The sequence below is a fragment of the Equus quagga genome, chromosome 16 (assembly GCF_021613505.1).
Source record: "Equus quagga isolate Etosha38 chromosome 16, UCLA_HA_Equagga_1.0, whole genome shotgun sequence".
NCBI classification, from domain to species: Eukaryota; Metazoa; Chordata; class Mammalia; order Perissodactyla; family Equidae; genus Equus; species Equus quagga.
Window position 1 is genome coordinate 76,395,132 of NC_060282.1, and position 17,691 is coordinate 76,412,822.

Sequence of the window (17,691 nt, forward strand, 5' to 3'; positions counted from 1 at the left end):
CTCTTCCTCTGCCTGTGTTGGCTCTGATCACTCTACTGCTGCCACGTGGAGGGGGCTGGCGGGGAGGTGACTTACATGGGGGTCTTCGAGTCCAAGTGAAAGGCTGAGAGATCTGCCCCACCCTTCTCCATCCGTGAGCCTGACCAACCTTTCGTGATGAGCGTGGCAGCTGTACGCTGACCCACTGGCTCGCTCCATGAATGGTCATCAAAGACCCTTCAGACAGATGGAAACTTTTCCCTCCAAGGAAGAGGCAGCCTCACTGACTGAGCCTAACACACCCGTCACAGTAACAGCTACCCTCTGGGACCTTAGCTTAAGAGGGCCAAGTCAGCAGCGCAGAAGCAAGAAGGTGTAATTTGGGGCTTTTGGAAGGGGGCGCACATAATAAGCGCACGGCCTCAGCTCGGGTGGATGGGGGCCAAGAGGGGAGAGTCTGGTGTCACCTGCGAATGAAAGGTGAGTGCCAAGACGGGGGAAACAAGACCAATAACCAGAATGAGGACTGTTCCTTCTGGAAGCTCAGCAGCTTCTCCAGAGTGCCGGTTTTCCTTTCTAGTCACGGATGGAGAGAGAATTTGGAAGAAAATAGATCAGCAACATTTTTTTTTTTTTTAAAGAAAATTTTGTTAATGACAGCTTGCTTGCCTTTTTCAGAAGTTGCTACTTTCTACTCTGGCTAATTTCCTGAATTAAAAATTTAGGCGATTGTTCCCAGTAAGTAAATGTAACAATTAATTAGACTTGAGAATTAAACATTTTCATAACATAAATAAAGGGGAGCTTCTCTCTGGAAGGTGGCAGTTAATAATTACGCGGATGGCGCCCAGTATGAGACATTTTTTAAAAACGAGGACTGCAATTTAAGTGTTGAATTCACAATCTCCACCTTCTTTCAAAATCTACAGTTATCTTCCTTCTGGACGGTAGCTTTCTTCCCGTCCCCTAAAGCCCGGGTCCTTTTAAGTCCAGCTCCTGTCACAGCATTGGTGCTAATTGTTGCAAAATGGGCATCTTTTCCAGCAGAGGAGAGAGTCTCAGCGGCTCCCTCCTCCAGCACTGTATTACTTTTTGTTGTCAGTGTCATGGAGTCCATTCTGACTCCTAGCGCCCTTTCCGCAGCAGAGCGGAATCCTGCCCAGTCTTTCTGTGCCGTCCTCTCCCCTTCTGGCGCTCTATCAGACAACGCTCCACTGCTCTTCATAGGGTTTTCGTGGCTAATTTTTTTCGGAAGTGGGTGGCACGGTCCTTCTTCCTAGTCTGTCTAGTCTGGAAGCTCCACTGAAACCTGTCCACCATGGGTGACCCTGCTGGTGTTTGAAATACAGGTGGCATAGCTTTCAGCATCACAGCAACACGCAACCACCACAGTATGAAAACCGACAGATGGGTGGTGTGGGTTCCTGACCAGGAAGGGAACCCTGGGCCGTGGTGGTGGTGAGAGCGCTGAATCTTAGCCACCACACTGCCAGGAAACATGATAAAAGTATCACTCATCAAAAAGCCTGTTGATGAAGTAGGTGGAGGGCCAGGATGGTTTAGGCCCCTTCTAGCTCCATCAGTAAGCCCCTGTGAGTGGCTTTACCATAAACTCAAGATGTGAAACCTGGTAAACTAATGGGAGAAGGGTCAGATGAAATCCATTTGTGTATTGGACGGCCTTTTAATCACTCACAATGACAGAAACCTCAGGCATGCCAAGGCTGTTTAAATTGCATTTGTATTTAAATATTACTGAACCCTATGACCAGGCGATTCCAACTTTGAGTTGACAGTACTTTTCAGTTTGATCACTACCAATTGTAAGTTTGAGCTGTTTTTAAATTTTCTGGCATTGATTTAAATTTACATGGGTAGCAAGTGTTGAATGTTAGCAGCAAAATAACTATTTCTCAAAGAGTCAAAACTTTTACTCAGAATATTGCGTTAGCTAATAAAACTCCTATAATTAACCATGTGGATGGTTGCAACTTAGGGAATAGTGGCAGGGTAGTTACCCTAAAGGGACGCATGTGGGCATGATTTAATAGTTGGCACCTGACTGTGGGACTGAGTGGGCTCTTTATTTCTGTGCTGAAACACCTGGATTGAAAGGATGGGTTGAGAACATGGTGCGTCCCTGGTCTTCTCAGGTCTAGAGCCATTCTGGAAGACCAAGGGCTGAGTCAGCCCATTAACAAGCCCCTTCTCTCCTCCTTGCAGGCAGCAATGAGGCTGACCCACAGGTTCGAGACTCCTCCGGGCTGGCCTTGGAGGCCCACGATAGTCATCCCACATATTCCTCTTCTACGCTGGACTCTTAGGAAGGTCAAATGAATCGTGTATTTGAAAGAGACAGACTTTCCTGTATATGGGAAAGGGTCAGTGGTTTTCCCAACGCTGTCAGGACTCTGGTGTGAGACACAGTCTGAAATAACTTATTCCATCCGAATGAAGGAAGCGACTTCTAATTTTTTCCATGACACATTTATTCCCATTTTGTCTTCGTCTGAGGGCTAAGGTTTTTCTCTGTGGAAAAACTCCATTTTGAGGTTAGTGGACACTCAAAAATACTTAAGTATCTAGCATTCTGAGGCAAGGATTTTGCCAAATCAAAGGGGAAAGACGGAAATTTTACCCTGGAACGAAAACTCGTGAGGCGGGATGGAGCGGGCAGGAGCATGGAGGGGGCGGCAGAGGGCTTTGGCACAAGGAGGCAACGTGGGCTAGCTTTAACGGCTGGGGCTCCCGGCCTTCTCTGAAGGCACAGGCTGCTCTTTGCCAGCCCCTCGTCACAGTGGTCACGGTAGCGAAAACAGTAAGAACGTCGGGATTACAGTCACTCGATGCTTTGGGGCATGGCCTGGGCACGCCAGCAGGCAGGGGGAGAGCTGGACGCCACCTCAGCATCTTTGGATCCGAGGCAAGGCTGGTTCAAGGATATTAGATTTCTGTATTCAAGTCTTCCGTGGGAATGATTTCCTGGGGAGAACTGACCTCTTTCCCTTCTTTGATTTTAGTTGCCCAGACAGTACTAACGTGTGCGTTCGTGGGGCTGATGGAAAAACTCGATGGCCACGGCATGTGACATGTGCTTTCCCCAACAGTTCAAACTGGTGGCCAAAGGCTGTATCTGCCCACATACGGGCTCTCTTTGGTCTGCTTAGTGTTGGCCAAGAATCTGACTTAGCTGTCAACACTTCAGTGTCACGTGACAGCATATGTCCAAGTCAGAAGGCCAGCAGCCCTGGGCCTGATTTCTGTGTGGTTCTGATTGTCTAGAGCTGAGTGCGGGGTCCCCCCGTCAGAGGGGGCATGTGTTCTCTGGTTCAGTACCATCTCCACCACTCGCCAGGGTCCCTCTTCTGCCTGAGCTGAGTTGTTCCTTTATAGAACCTGCCTGGCCATTCTAAGGCCTGTGCCATGCACCATCAGGCAGCTTTTATTTAAAGATGAAGCAAGACTCATTTGGTTCAAAACCACAAAGCAAGGAACATTTCTTGGGGACTCTCATGCTAACAATGGAGATGCTCCAAGGGAACGAAGAGAGAGATCTGCAGATGGCCTCATCTCAGAGACTGGGAGCCGAGGCCATGCACAGTTTTCCCTAACTCTGTGCATTCCCAGTCCTCATGGGTGCAGATTCGAAAGCCTACTTGAAAGCAAGATCCGAGGGACCCCCTGACCACCTCACAGGAGTTGCCCAAGGGGTAGATGACCATTCTATCCTGGCTTTTCTTTTGATGTTATCTGCATACTTGGCTAATTAGTCTAGCGTCTGAATTATTAAAATCTTAGGGGGAAAAAAAGATGTTTTCTTGTTTTATCAGTGAGTGGGCTAGAAAAAACTGTACAGTATTATGAAATGGATTTGGCAATGCTCAGAATTATTTGTGCAGTTAAAAAACGCTCCATGGCTCCCTTCCTTGTTTCCCGACTCTAGGGAATACAGTGACTTTCTGATCTCAACCTTGCGTGTCTGCGAATTCTTTGTGTGAAAAATCCAGCACTTGTTCCGATAAGGAAATTCGAGTTATTTAGTTAGTGCTGGGGACAGAATTATTTTAAACACCACTGATCACCTAAGAGTTCTATCTTTGGGCTGACCCACCATGACTTTAGAAATTTCCACCAAATGATACTTGCTAGTTAAAGGCAGGATTGTGGTTCTGGTGGGTCAAGTGGTAAGCTTGTCTTTGTAACAGAATCTATCATTTTACACTAAAGAATTTGCAAGAATAGTTTTCCCATTGCCTATAGGCATATCTACTGACATTTTTTAGATTTAAGATACCTAGGATGATTCTTAACATGTCTTTTTTCCATTATACTTTGAAAACACTGGTAATGACAAAGGAGTCGCTGTTGCATCTTGATTCTCCTGTGATGATCTTCCCAGCTGGTCTGCATTTCTACCCTCGCTGCAGAGGGTTAATTGGAAAGATATGCATGAAAACACTTGCTGAAAAGAGGCATAGCCCTTTGTCTGGAGAGCAGGAACTGCTTATAATATTAACAGTTCCTGTCTGGTAAAACACTGTATTTTAAAAAATAAGCTACAATGTAGAAAACCAAGGTCGTTTCCCAGAAAATGTTCATGTTCTTTGTGATTACAAAACACTGCAACTTGTAAGATATTTTCAGTTCTGTTAACTCCAGAAGGTAAGAACTCATGCTTGTTATAAAAAAAGGATCATGTGTCTTAGAACTGTAGAAGCCTAAGCAGGAAATATCTTGTCTCGTTTGGAAAATTAAGTTATAACCGTTATTGTATTTAAGATTACATTTTGACACAACACATTACCATTGTGATTCTCAGACCCACAAGAAAAGCTATAAAACATGAGATTGTCTTCAAAATAAAGGAACTATTTACAGAACAGGACCAGAAGTAAAATTCCCAGTTTGATTTCTGGTTCTATGATAGATACACCTTTTAAAGCATGTGTATAATCGGCTATGGGCTTTTTCAAAGTCAGTCACAATAAGCAAACCAGGTGGTCTTAAATACATTTTACGCTTCCTTGCTCTCTTGGTGTGCATCACATGGTGATACAACTGACACCAAGAAGTGCTAACTTGTCCTGTTTACTGACTTCTGGTTGGACTAGTTACAATGCAAAAAGACCCACGGGAAACAGTTCCATATGGAGGAATCCCCACAGGTAAGAGGAACACGGAGAGTGTGTGTGCCGCTGGTAGGGTTATTTCCCTTAAAGAAACAAAATTTCCAGTTGACCCATGTGCCCAGCGCATTCTCCAAAATGATCCACATCCTCATCCATATTCATGATGCCTGCTCTGTTTCCACTCATTTGTATGCACAAATTCTTCCCTGCGTTCATACAAGTCAATGCTACGGTTGATGTGGTCGTTAGAAATTCTACAGGGTCATGAGAAAAAGCAGCACCTTGTCCACAAAAGTCCATGGAAGTTTGCTCCTTAACATGCTATTTAAGCAAAAATGCACCTCTTTAAAGGCTTTACCTACAGAATTCGGCTTAGAGCTAATAATCAGTCACCCAACCAAGGGATTATACAAAGGAACACCAAGGCTTCATAGTCACAATTACATTCAGAGAAAGCCTTATGGGAGCCTAGGATTACTCACCAGGGGCTATGCCTGGGGTTCAAATGTCAGCTTTAGATGCAGGGCAGCTACAAAGAAACAGCTCTTTTTCACAGAGCATTCCTCCACCCCTCAAAAAGTTGGTAATGTCCAGTTCATGTAAATTTGTCTTGAAATGATATCATGTTGATTAAAAAAAAACCCCACCAAACTGTTCTAACTAGAAAAGACTCTCGAGATAATAAAAGTCTTTCTAGTCTTAGGATCCTCCAGATCTGTTTTTCACATACCCTTTAATTTTCCCTGAGGAAATGAATATTATTTACAGTATTTTGCTACTATTCTCAAGGTATTCTCTCCCATATGTACAATTCTTTCACTTTTCTCTAACCATTCTCAAATGAATGCTGCGCTTTCATTTTCAGATGAAGTCTGATGAAAGAGAAAACCGATGCAGCAGTGTCAGTTAATTCAGAGCCCAGGGCTGCTTTCAAAAGTGGGGCTTAGTATGACCCCAGAGACAGCCGACTTCAACTCAAATGACCTTGGAATCTGACAGAGGGCATTTCAGTTTCAGAAATCTTTTGCAACATACAAGTAACTATTTCATGAAAAAGTTTTTGGAAAGCTCAACAACTGCATCACGCATCGTTCTCTGCTGAGCATTTTCATCTGCAACCTGATGATGACTGGACTAGGAATCGTCTCGTAAAGGGCACCTTGGTGGTGCGTGGAGCTGCCGACGGGCACTTTGCAGCTGAGCACGCACGTTCCTGGTCAGAAACCCACCACTCTCCTCCTGACACTGGCTTTTGCCAACCAAGGGAGGAAGCTGTCCATCAAGGGAGGCGGAGAGAAGCACCTGCCCACTGGAGATGTGCACGGCAGCCCCACACCCCTGGCTGGAGGTGCTTCCCTTACAGGAGCTCGCTCCTTGCCTTGGCAGCTGCTCCCAGAGGGAGAACAGGCTGCTCCCTTGGAGGTGCCAGGGACAGTCACCCCTGGCCTGTGCATCAGTACTAGAAAGATGAGCGGGAGACCTGTGTCCGTAGGCCTCTTGTATCTCCTCTCTGTCCCCCGGCCCGCAGCTACCTGGGTGTTCTCTCCAAGTTGTCACACTGCCTCCCGCCAATTAGGTGCATGTCCTCTGGGAGAGACTAAGGCTTAAAACTACTGCCTGCTGAACGCTTTGCTTTTCAGCCATCTGGAGAATGCCTGCCCATCACTATGAAACACCTTCACTGGAGAAAGATGAGAAGTCTTTTTTTGAAGAAAGGGGCACCAAGGGAGAGAAAAGTCAAAAGGCTATAACATGCCTTATTTAGAAATATTTTGGGACCAGAATCCATCGTATTGCTATTCCTTTCACACAGACAGGTCTCTGAGATCCCGTGATGGCCAGGGCTCCAGTAAGCAGCCAGTGTGCCGAGGGACTCCCCTTACCCCCGCCCCACCTCCCCCTGCCGAATGAAGACATCAAAGAACATGGTACCACAGGGATGGCATAAGAGGAATGGTGGGCATAATTTGGCACTTTGTTCAGTTCCAAAATACAACAAAATAGCTCTACATTTTTTTTTTTTAAATTTTAGCTTTTACAATCAGTGCTATATATTGCAATTCATAGCTTTCTGGGTGTCTTGCAAGAAGTTTAATCCCTTTTCTTCAAGGCCAGCCAGGCAGTCCCCTAGTTATCACATGCCTTGGTACAGGGAATGGGGTCTGTGTGTGCAGAAAGGTACTGAGGTCTCTGCACACCTAGAAGCTAGAGAAGAGGGTACACAGAGCCCAGGGCTGGCCGGCAGAAAGGAGCCCCCCACGTGCGTGGGAGATGCAGAAGAATATGTGTAAAGAAGGCTTTAGAAAGTAGGAGAAATCCCAGGGAGGTTGCATTCAGCTCTACACTTCTGCTTATACCCGTGCATTGGCTAAAAACCAGGTAAGAACTCAGCTTGGCTCATCCAGGTCAGAGCTCAGCACCAACCACGGGCTGTACCTCTGGGGGTAGAGCCACAGGTAGGGCCCCGCTCCAGGACTGCTCCACAGCAAAGATCTCCCCCTCCTCGTGTCCCAAAGCTCTGAGTGGGGGTGGAGTTAGCCCCTCATCACTTCAATCTGTTTTGACTAGTGATTTAACCCAAGGGTCAAGGGCCAGGGAGATCTGCTGAAGAGAAAACCTCCAGGATGCTCCAGGACTGCACCCCAACCATCATTTAAGTACACAGTGAACCCGCTCAAGTGGTCGAGCAGCCCTGGGCTCACCGGGGCCCCTGGGCAATCCATCCAGAGCTCAGGGCCGGGCCTCCTGGACCACGCCAGAGCATCATCTCATGGCCCAGGGTGCCTGCAGGTGAAGTGACAGGACACCAGGGAGGAGCAATGATATGCTGGGGGGAGGATGCAAGTACATTTCTGTACTTAAAAAAAAAATGCCCTTTCCTGGCTGACCTTCCAGGTACTAAAACATATATTATAGCTGGTGCTGTGGCTCGTATTGATTGGTAATCATAAGGCGAAATTAAATGACGCTCTTTTTCTGCTCTCTGAAGTGTTTTCAAAGAAAAAACAGACGAAGGAGGAAAACAGGATCTTTTTCAAAAAATAGTGTTTAAAAAGTCATATGAGAGTTTAAAAAATAAAATTGCCAAAATAGATGAATGCACAGATTGTGGATGTTACACCATAGAACCACCTTATATTTCCCTCACTTATAAAAAAAAAAAAGGATATCTATTATTACTAGATGACTTCTTTCTACTCTTTAAAAAAAAAGTGTATGTACAATCTCTAAACATATATTAAACTTTCTTCTGTGCAATTTCATTTAACATTCCTATGGCTGATCCTAGGCCCCCCATCCTGACACAGTACATCCCGAAGGTGCTCTTCCCTCTTTGCATAGGTAGAGGAGAACAACTCTTTCGCAGGGCAATCGAGAGTAGGGTAGAGAATGAGCTTATTTATAGGGCTTGACAACTACTCCCTTCCCCCTGCACCGTTCCCACCAAAACAAACGAATGAACGAACATACCAGGCTAGAAAGCCTGGAACACAGTGTAAGCCCTGGTCCTACTAAATCGAGAGGGTCCTATACCAACATGCCCTTCCTTTTGGTGTTCTGTACCTTCCCTTCTGAGCGAATTCTTAATGAATAGCTCCAATATTTTTATAAGAAAAATAAAGGTTTAAACCTTCTGTCTACCCATAGAGTGTTTATATTAGTCATTAACCCATCTCCCAGGCATGCTAAAGCATACAACCTATAAAAGTGCACTCAGAATGGACGCTGGCTTGTCGGCCTCACATGACTTTCTGGACAGCCGGGGACGGGTGGGCTGTGCTTTGCCGTCGAAGGCAGCCCTGCTGGGACCGGGTGGAGCTCTCTCCCTCTTCTGAAGCCAGTCAGCGGTGGGGTTCTGTGGGAAGGCCCGAGGACCCATCACTCTGGCAACAACTTTGTCAGACAAGCGGTGACGACCAGATCGGAGCTGCGGGGAGCATCACATCCCTGAAGGAAGCTTCGAGGCTTACCCGGAGGGCCGCCCGTGCCCGCTCTTGACTGCATCGTGGCAGGTAGAGAAGGAACCGTGCTGCCTCGTGGGGATCATCAGTCCAAGGAAGGCTCCTCGATGTTTCCCAATGGTGACAGCTGCCCGTCCCCACCTCAGCTGGGGGCTGGCGTGTGCTGGCGGATCCCATCGTCGGTCTCTCTTCCAGCTTATGCCATCCGGGGCCCTTTGAGCTAACAGCTCGACCATGGTTCAGTTTGGGGCCATTCTTCAAAACCAAACCAAACAAACAAACAAACAAGGACATAGAAAAGATACCTGGTGCTGCCCTTTCTGGCAACACATCATGATGTGGACTGCTCCAAGAAGTCCAGCAGGAGACAGGAAACAGACCACTCACAATGACAGCGGGTCCTTTGTACAAACGCTACCGAACAACGTGTCGCTTTTTAAGCATCCAAAAAAATCTCAGAAACGACGTTATTCAGAAAGCTTATCAAAATATGCCTCCTTTCTAGGTGAAATGGACTTTGTCGGTTCGATTGCTACAGAAGTCCACGGTTTTCAGACCTAGACTTATGAAAAGTCAGTGGACCTTTCGAGGAAAAGAAAAAAGAGCGACAGCTGCTTGAGGCTGGATTCTCAGCAAGAAAAGGAAGGTGGGGACCTCTTACTGATTTATTTTTTTGCTATGATTCCACCAAGGTTCCTGGAAGTGCTTCTCCTGGGCTTCCTCTGAATTTTGCTCGGAAGGAAGAGCGCTTTCCAGAACCCGCAGCGGAGGCGAGGGCAGGGCCGGGCGCTGGCCAGCCTCAGTCGATGAAGCGCTGGCACGCCTTCTTCCAGCGGCAGGCGGTGCACCACAGGTCCCGGTTCTCCATGCCGTACACCTTGCGGCACTTCTTGCCCTCTCCCCGGGGCTTCCTGGAAGACAGGGAAGGAAAATGCACTCAGTGGGAGGAATTCCACCAGCATTCTAGGGAGGGCTGCAAATCCCTTGAAAGGCTGAGACAAACGGTTAGAAACATTGGGGGGGCGCCCCCCGGGTGCAGAACCGCCGTGCGACGGATGTCTTCCAGGCCACGACGCTTGGCTGTCACAATCTGCTCCCGTGACTCTGAAGCTTCTATTTGTCCCTTGGTGGACATGTCCATCTGGCTTCTTCATAAAACCGAATTAAGCAAGCAAATGCGAGAAACACCATAGCGTTACTCTTTCAAGTTTTTAGATACGTACTTTCCACTGCCCTCTTGCTTCTCAAATTTCTAGCATTCTAGTCCTCCTTGATCTGGATTAAACATTGTATCTGGTAGTTCATTTCATGCAGGGTTTAAAGCAATGTGGCTTTAAATGCCCCGGCAATCAGCATCACCTATTCTGCCAGAGACCTTACTGCAAACTGTTACTCCCCCCCAAACAACGAATCTTCATTAATAGTTAATGGATGGCGAAAACCATGGGAGTGAACGAAAGAGCGTTTCATCCATCCAGGCACATGGCATACAGGATCATATCTCTGCATCCCTTTTCCCTGCTGGTCTTCTATTTTGAGGTCACTCCCCTGCAGTTTCCAGCAGTCGTACCTTAGGCTGACCGTCCCCCGGGGCGGCGAGGACAAGACCGTGTGGGTGTGCTGTCTCTGCTCTCCTGGGCCCGCCGGGTGGCTGTGTGTTGGCGACACCTGGTGAGTACACGGAAAACAGAGTTGACAGGCGTGTCCTCCTTACCATGCATTTATTCAGCCTCTGCCACAGGGGTAGGCAGGGGTGCTTACATCAGACACGGGGATGAAGCGTTTCCTTCACAGAGACTGCATGCTAACATGAATGCGGCAATGCTCCTGGCAGAATTTAAATGCATCCCAAACCGAAAAGACCCAGCAATAATGACTACTTTAAAGATCTTCATGACTTCACATCTGTGCATTCCAGGTTGCCCCTAGTAACATGCTTTCACTTGAATAATATTTTAAACCTTAGTTTAAATAGTGATAGTATTATTCCTATTCTAAGCCTCATGATCTCCACTTTAAAGAAGAGAAATATCTAGAGAGGTTGAGAGAAACATCTGCAATTCTACAGCCAGTCAGTGGCAACAACACAATGGGACCCCGGCCTTCAGTCCCTCTACTAGATCATTCGCAGCCACTAAAGAAATGGCTTCTTGCATGAGACAGCCATGTGGCAGACTCGAGTCCGAACAGGAATAAGGGGAAGAAGCAAAGAGTCTGCACAAATCAGGAGCAAATCCCATCCACGTCATACTTACTCAGCACTCGCGATGTACCAGGTTCACTGGCAACAGCTTTAACTCTCACAACTACCCTGTGCGTTAAGTACTACTATTGCTCCCATTTGACAGACGAGGAAACCAAGGCAGAGGAGGTTGTGCAACTTGCCCGAGGTCAGGGAACTTGCACTGGCAGGGCCAGGGCTGCCTGAGCTCTCCCTCATGCCGGAGCGTGTGTTGGACCCCCGACACCTCTGCTGCTCAGTCGTAGGAACAGGGGCCCCTTTCGTTCTCTATTCCTCTTGCGTTTCTCGCTCGGTCTCTCCATCACTCGCTCTCATAACACTAAATATCCTCTAAGCTCGTGGGATTCCCAAAAGCTGCAAAAAACTAATTTTCATAACAAAAGATAAATGATGTCTCAAGGAAATACACGATATTGCCACAGACAGAAGAGCAGGCATTTAATGCACTTAAAAACTCAGTCATCTAGAAGCCAACATGGCCGGAGAAATGGGATCACCAGTCACAGCGATGGGAACGTTCCTCCGGCACACTTATGGGACTGACTTGTCTCCAGTACAGGTACTGGGACTTGCCATTTTCTTCCACTGTAAAGGAAGGTGCGTCAGTGTTCTTTTCCCAGATATTAATCCCCCCCCCCAAAAAAAAACAGGTAAGAAAAAAACCTAATGTTTTAAACCATTGTTGTCATGAGTCTGAATTATTCTGTACCATTGGTCTTTACTTTTTGCTAAAGTTGGGTGGAGCGAGGGCCAGCAGAGGTGAAGAACATGCAGAATTTTTTTAAAAATAAAAGTTTTGGGGGCTGGCCCCATGGCCGAGTGGTTAAGTTTGCGCGCTCTGCTTCGGGGGCCCAGGGTTTCGCTGGTTTGGATCCTGGGCGCAGACGTGGCGCCGCTCGTCAGGCCATGCTGAGGTGGCGTCCCACATGCCACAACTAGAAGGACCCACAACTAAAAATATGCAACTATGTACCCAGGGACTTTGAGTAGAAAAAGGAAAAAATAAAATCTTAAAAAAAAAATAAAAGCTTTGGAGTTCAGTGTGTGTACTTGAGGTGGATAGATCTGTAGGCTCTTCCAGGAGCAGAATCCCCACGAAACCCGCCCCCCATCCCCTCTGGACCAGGATGCAGAATAGCAAACCAGAGGGTGTTCACGGCCACTGTAGATGATGTACACTCCTATGAATTGCACAGTGCGCAACAGCACAACTCTACAAGGTAGGGTTGGGGCGGAGGCCTTTGCTTAAGAGAGGCCATGTGACTGGCTAGAGGTCATGGTTTGTAAATGCCAGAGTCAGAATTTGCATCTGAGCCTCACACTAGAGCAGTAATAGGGATGTTGTGTCCTTCTGTAAAAATGCTGGAGGGGCTGGCTCAGTGGCGCAGCGGTTAAGTTCGCACGTTCCGCTTTGGCGGCCCGGGGTTCGCTGGTTTGGATCCCGGGTGCAGACGTGGCACTGCTTGGCAAGCCATGCTGTGGTAGGCGTCCCACGTATAAAGTAGAGGAAGATGGGCATGGATGTTAGCTCAGGGCTAATCTTCCTCAAAAAAAAAAAATGCTGGAGAAATTTCTTGTCTTTGTGATTTTCTCTCTCTCAGATGGAAAAAAAGAAAGGACACGTCTTGGTTTTAACCTCTTATAACATACTATTCTGAACCCTCCCTCAAGGTGTAAAAAAAAAATAGAACCCTCTAACCACCTAACAATGAGCACGGCGAGGTCAGGTTTGCAGAGCCTCGCTCCAGTGTGACTGGTCCTGGAATGGCCCTTGGATAGCAGGTTGATTAGCTCTTTCTTGCTGGGGTGGGGCCTGCTATGGACTGAATGTTTGTGTCCCCCCCCAAATCCATATGTTGAAGCTCTAATTTCCAGTGTGGTTGTATTTGGAGATGGGGCCTTTAAGGATAAATCAAGGATAAACGAAGTCAAGAGGGTGGGACCCTGATCCAACCGGATCACTGTCCTAATAAGAAGAGATAGGGCTCTCTCTCCATCCTCCATCCCTCCAACAGAAAAGGCCAGGTGGGCACACAGTGGGCAGGTGGCCCTTTACAAGCCAGGAGGAGGGCCCACCCCAGGAACCGAATGCGCCAGCACCTTCATCTGGAACTTCCAGCCTCCAGAACTGAGAAAATAAATTCTGGTTGTTGAAGCCACCCAGTCTATGGGATTCTGTTATGGCAGTCTGAGCAGACTAACTCAGGGGCCAAGAGCTCTCGGCTTTCTGCCATGAAAAGACAGAAGAAGGATTGGAGATAATTAGAAGATAAGACGGGCCATTCGGGAAAAGCAGGTCAGAGAAGGCTGTAATTAGTGACGGTCTCCTCCCTACCCCCAGTCCACGGTCTTCGGCTCGGGAAGACTGCACCTGCAGGGATGTTTGTAAATAGGCAGCCGGCCTTCTCGGCTACAACCTCCGGGAAGAGGTCTTACCCAGGGAACTCATTAGAGCCCAGTGTCCAGGAAATCTAGTGTGGGCAAACGAATAAATGAAATCCTGCAAACCTTGGCATTCCTCAGAGGGAGATGACTTCCACTCTCTAGGAAGCGCACAGAAGCATCCTCTCTGCAGTACCAGGTCTCAAAGATGTGGGAGAAGGGCAAACCCTAAATGGAGCGGACAACCTCGGCTATTTGGTGTGGAGTCCAAAGAGAAATGCGTTCTTTAAAGAGCATTTTATAAAACGGCAACTGCTCTGCTCTTCAGTTGGGATATATCTGAAGCCATCACTAATACTAATTCAGTATAGTTTAAAACTTTGGAGCTTCTGTCTAAAACCCTCTTCTACTAATTTAGAAGGTAGGAATTCGCACATTCTTAGATTCCACCTGGCTGCCTGTCTTCTAGGGGTGGGACTAGCGCTCCTGGAGAATTCAGGGACAGTGGCACCCCTTCAGTGGACGTGTGACAGTCCTGTGCCTGTGTGGTGTGGAGTTGTGAGATCCAGCCCCCAGTAGGAGGTGAACGGCAAACATGCACTTTTTTTTTAAAGCATTGATAGAGAGTATAGCAACAGAAAGAACATTGTTAGTAGTAAGTCCTTGTGTCTTCTTTCTAGAGTAAAACAAGCCTTGGAAAATAGTGCACCCTTCGCTTATCTTTCCTTGTAAACAGGAGTGGCAAGCTTGACAGTTAAAATAGCCTAGAGTGTTGGCTGAAACAGACTACACATCAGACAGGTTGGGAATTCTCTGGGGAAAGAACAAACTGGAAGCTCACATAGGATTTCAGTGGGGCACTGGCTAACCCAGCCACTGTATATACTTTCTGTCTAAGCTCTAGTCTAGAACATTCCTGGTAAGCGAGAGATAATGAAATTGGGGACTGTGTGAAAAGTTTGGGGCATTGAGATGAGGACAGACATATAAATACTAGTGACTATAGCAGAGAAGAGTTTTAAAATTTCACTGTTGAAAAAGAAACAGGAGAAGGTATCGTGGCTGGTGTCCTACTGTGTAAGACATCCTGGAACTATGGGGGGACACAGCCAGTAAAACGCCACTCAGAGAGAACTCTCTGTACTTCAGAAAGGAAATGACGGAATTAATAAAACGAAGGGGAAAAAATTCCATTTCGGTTGGCCACAGAGGCAATTTGAAAATAAGTCAGAAGTGGTCTGTTCCATCTACACACCATACCTGTTTTACCCCAGATGAGCCATATAGTGCATGCTCTTGAAAATGCTTCTCAAATCAAAACCAGCAATTAACAGAATTCAGAATAGCACGTCTGCAATTCTGCAAGTGTAGCTGCCTTTCTAGGTTAAAACTGTTGTCTCAAATGTGAATTGAGCCACTCTGGGTCTTTTTATGTCTACCCCAAAAAATAAGTCACCAAAAAAACTGTTACCCTCTGACACCCACCTCAGCAGATCATTGCTCTTGCCAGAAACAAAACTAACACTGTGTGTCTACGCTGCTCTCTACCCAGGTCCCTCTCTGCATTCCTGCTCTTTCAGACCGACTAGCAGTTACCATTATCTGATGAAGCAGGCAACTTTCATAATTACTCCAGGTCCATGATATTGTTTAAAAATCGAATTCCGGGAGCATTTTCTAGAAGCCACAAATTGTTGCCAGCAGGATGCTTTTTATTGTTGGCTGTTCCTCTAGGGAATTTAATAAATATTCATTGACAGAGCACAGCATAATTGATTGAGCCACTTTCTTTTTTTTTTTTTTTTTTTTTTAAAGATTTTATTTATTTTTTTTTTCCTTTTTCTCCCCAAAGCCCCCCGGTACATAGTTGTGTATTCTTCGTTGTGGGTTCTTCTAGTTGTGGCATGTGGGATGCTGCCTCAGCATGGTCTGATGAGCAGTGCCATGTCCGCGCCCAGGATTCGAACTAACGAAACACTGGGCCGCCTGCAGCAGAGCGTGCGAACTTAACCACTCGGCCACGGGGCCAGCCCCGAGCCACTTTCATTTTTATCAGCTCCACAGGAGGCCTTAGTATTTGCTGGAAACCTCTGGGAGCTGCCAGTGGTGGCAATAAGAGGCTTTTGGGAGGTCTTTGGGGAGAGGGGTGGAGAGGAGAAAATAAGTTACTATCTGTTACCATAAGCCACTTTCTGAACCTTATCAGGAGTTATAAACCACCGTGAGCATTTACAGTGTGTAGGTCTATGGATATTCCGTGATAAGCTATAAAAGACCCAACATATTTTTAAATGAACGGTTAGGAATCAAGTTAATCCATGGTGATTTATCAAACAGTAATCATTTAATATATCAAGTCAATTCTTATATACTACTTAAACCTGATTGCACATTTCAGCACTCATTTATGTTCAAATTACCCATCAGCATGCATTCTTCAGGTTTGGGAAGAAAAAAAGGGATTTCAGTTTACATTATTTGAACCTTCAAAATGACATACCCACAAACAATAATTTTAAAGTCAAATTTTATAAAGTTATTCATAATGATCGATGCCATGTGCGTACAGAGTCTTTTTCTTTTATGTTCAGAGTCTGCGTTCAGCTATTAATTTTATAAAGGCTTTTGGAAACACACAAATGTACACCAACACAAAAAATCTTGATATATTTCCAACAAGCCGTTTATCAACCGCTAAAACTTCCTTCTAATTTTCTAAAATTCCAATCCGAACACCTTTTCACAGAGAAGCTGGGCCAGTCTGGACCGGGTGGCACCTTGTGCAGGAGGTCACAGAAATCGCTCAAAAAATAAAGGACTTTGGGCATTCTGACTTTTGTCTTTTTCTTGCGTGTTTCGGCAATCTGCTCTCTAAATTTATGTTTCGTTTTGACCAGGTTTCTGGCTTTTTGTTTTTCTACTTACTGGAATGCCTGTGAAGGTAACTGGAGGAGACTGCCAGGAAATGCTGAAGCTGCTGCCATTGGGGGTGAATTCGGCCGATCCTGGAATGGTCACGGGGGGCGTGGCCTGTTAAAGAGAAAACAAGGGTGTTATGAAAGAATATTTTTCCTCTGAATCTTCAGCTGTCACTGCCAAGGGAGGGCCTCAGCAATGGTCTCAGCTGTATTAATAACTTAGACTAATTATCTAATAGGAGCAGCTGAAACATGGTCAAAGAGAGGAGCTAGAAATAAACTTTGATATATCTAAGCAGTCTATCCAAGATATAAAAGGAGAAGGTTTTTGACTGTTGATTTCAGAAAAGAAATGTGATTATACCTACATATACCTGTTTTAGCACTTGTGAGGTACAATTCCTTACTATCAAATTGGGAAATAAACGCTTTTATACAAAGGTGGTGGGTGTGTAAATTGGTACAAACTTTTGGGAGGGTAGTTTGGCAATACATATCAAAATTCCTCGTATTCTGTATATTAGCTATTCCACTTCTAGAATTCATTCTAAGGAAATGGGTACAAGGAGGTTCACTGCAGAACTATGTATTATAAAAGAAAAACTGGAAACACAAATCTCCAAGAACAGGGAAATGAGTGAATAAATCACAATATACCCACAGAGCCATTAAAAATGATGTTGTTGGAGAATACTCACTGGCGTGGGAAAACGTTCATGATATATTAACTGGAAAAAAACAAAGCATAGTAAAAACAGTTCTACGATACATTTGTTTTTTTTTTTTTTCCTGAGGAAGATTAGCCCTGAGCTAACATCCATCGCCAATGCTCCTTTTTTTGCTGAGGAAGACTGGCCCTGAGCTAACATGTATGCCCATTTTCCTCTATTTTATATGTGGGGCACCTGTCACAGCATGGCTTGCCAAGCTGTGTGTAGGTCCACACCCAGGATCTGAACCAGTGAACCCTGGACCGCCGAAGCAGAATGTGCGCACTTAACCGCTGCACCACTGTATTGGCCCCTCCTTTTTTTTTTTTTTCCTATTGAGTATACATACACATATAGAACCCAGTCTTG

General features: G+C 46.0%; 1 protein-coding gene across 1 annotated transcript in view; it reads right to left on the reverse strand.

Annotated features, from left to right (window-relative positions):
• Positions 1-1,342: 1,342 nt before the first annotated feature.
• Positions 1,343-17,691, reverse strand: part of ZNF704 (zinc finger protein 704) — a 208,280-nt gene continuing 191,931 nt past the window's right edge. Inside the window, exons 9-11 of the mRNA XM_046641853.1 lie at positions 16,620-16,724; positions 10,641-10,738; positions 1,343-9,981 (exon numbers count right to left, since the gene is read on the reverse strand). Of these exons, the coding sequence (XP_046497809.1) occupies positions 9,870-9,981; positions 10,641-10,738; positions 16,620-16,724 (315 nt within the window). The 3' untranslated portion in view covers positions 1,343-9,869. The remainder of the gene's footprint in view (positions 9,982-10,640; positions 10,739-16,619; positions 16,725-17,691) is intronic.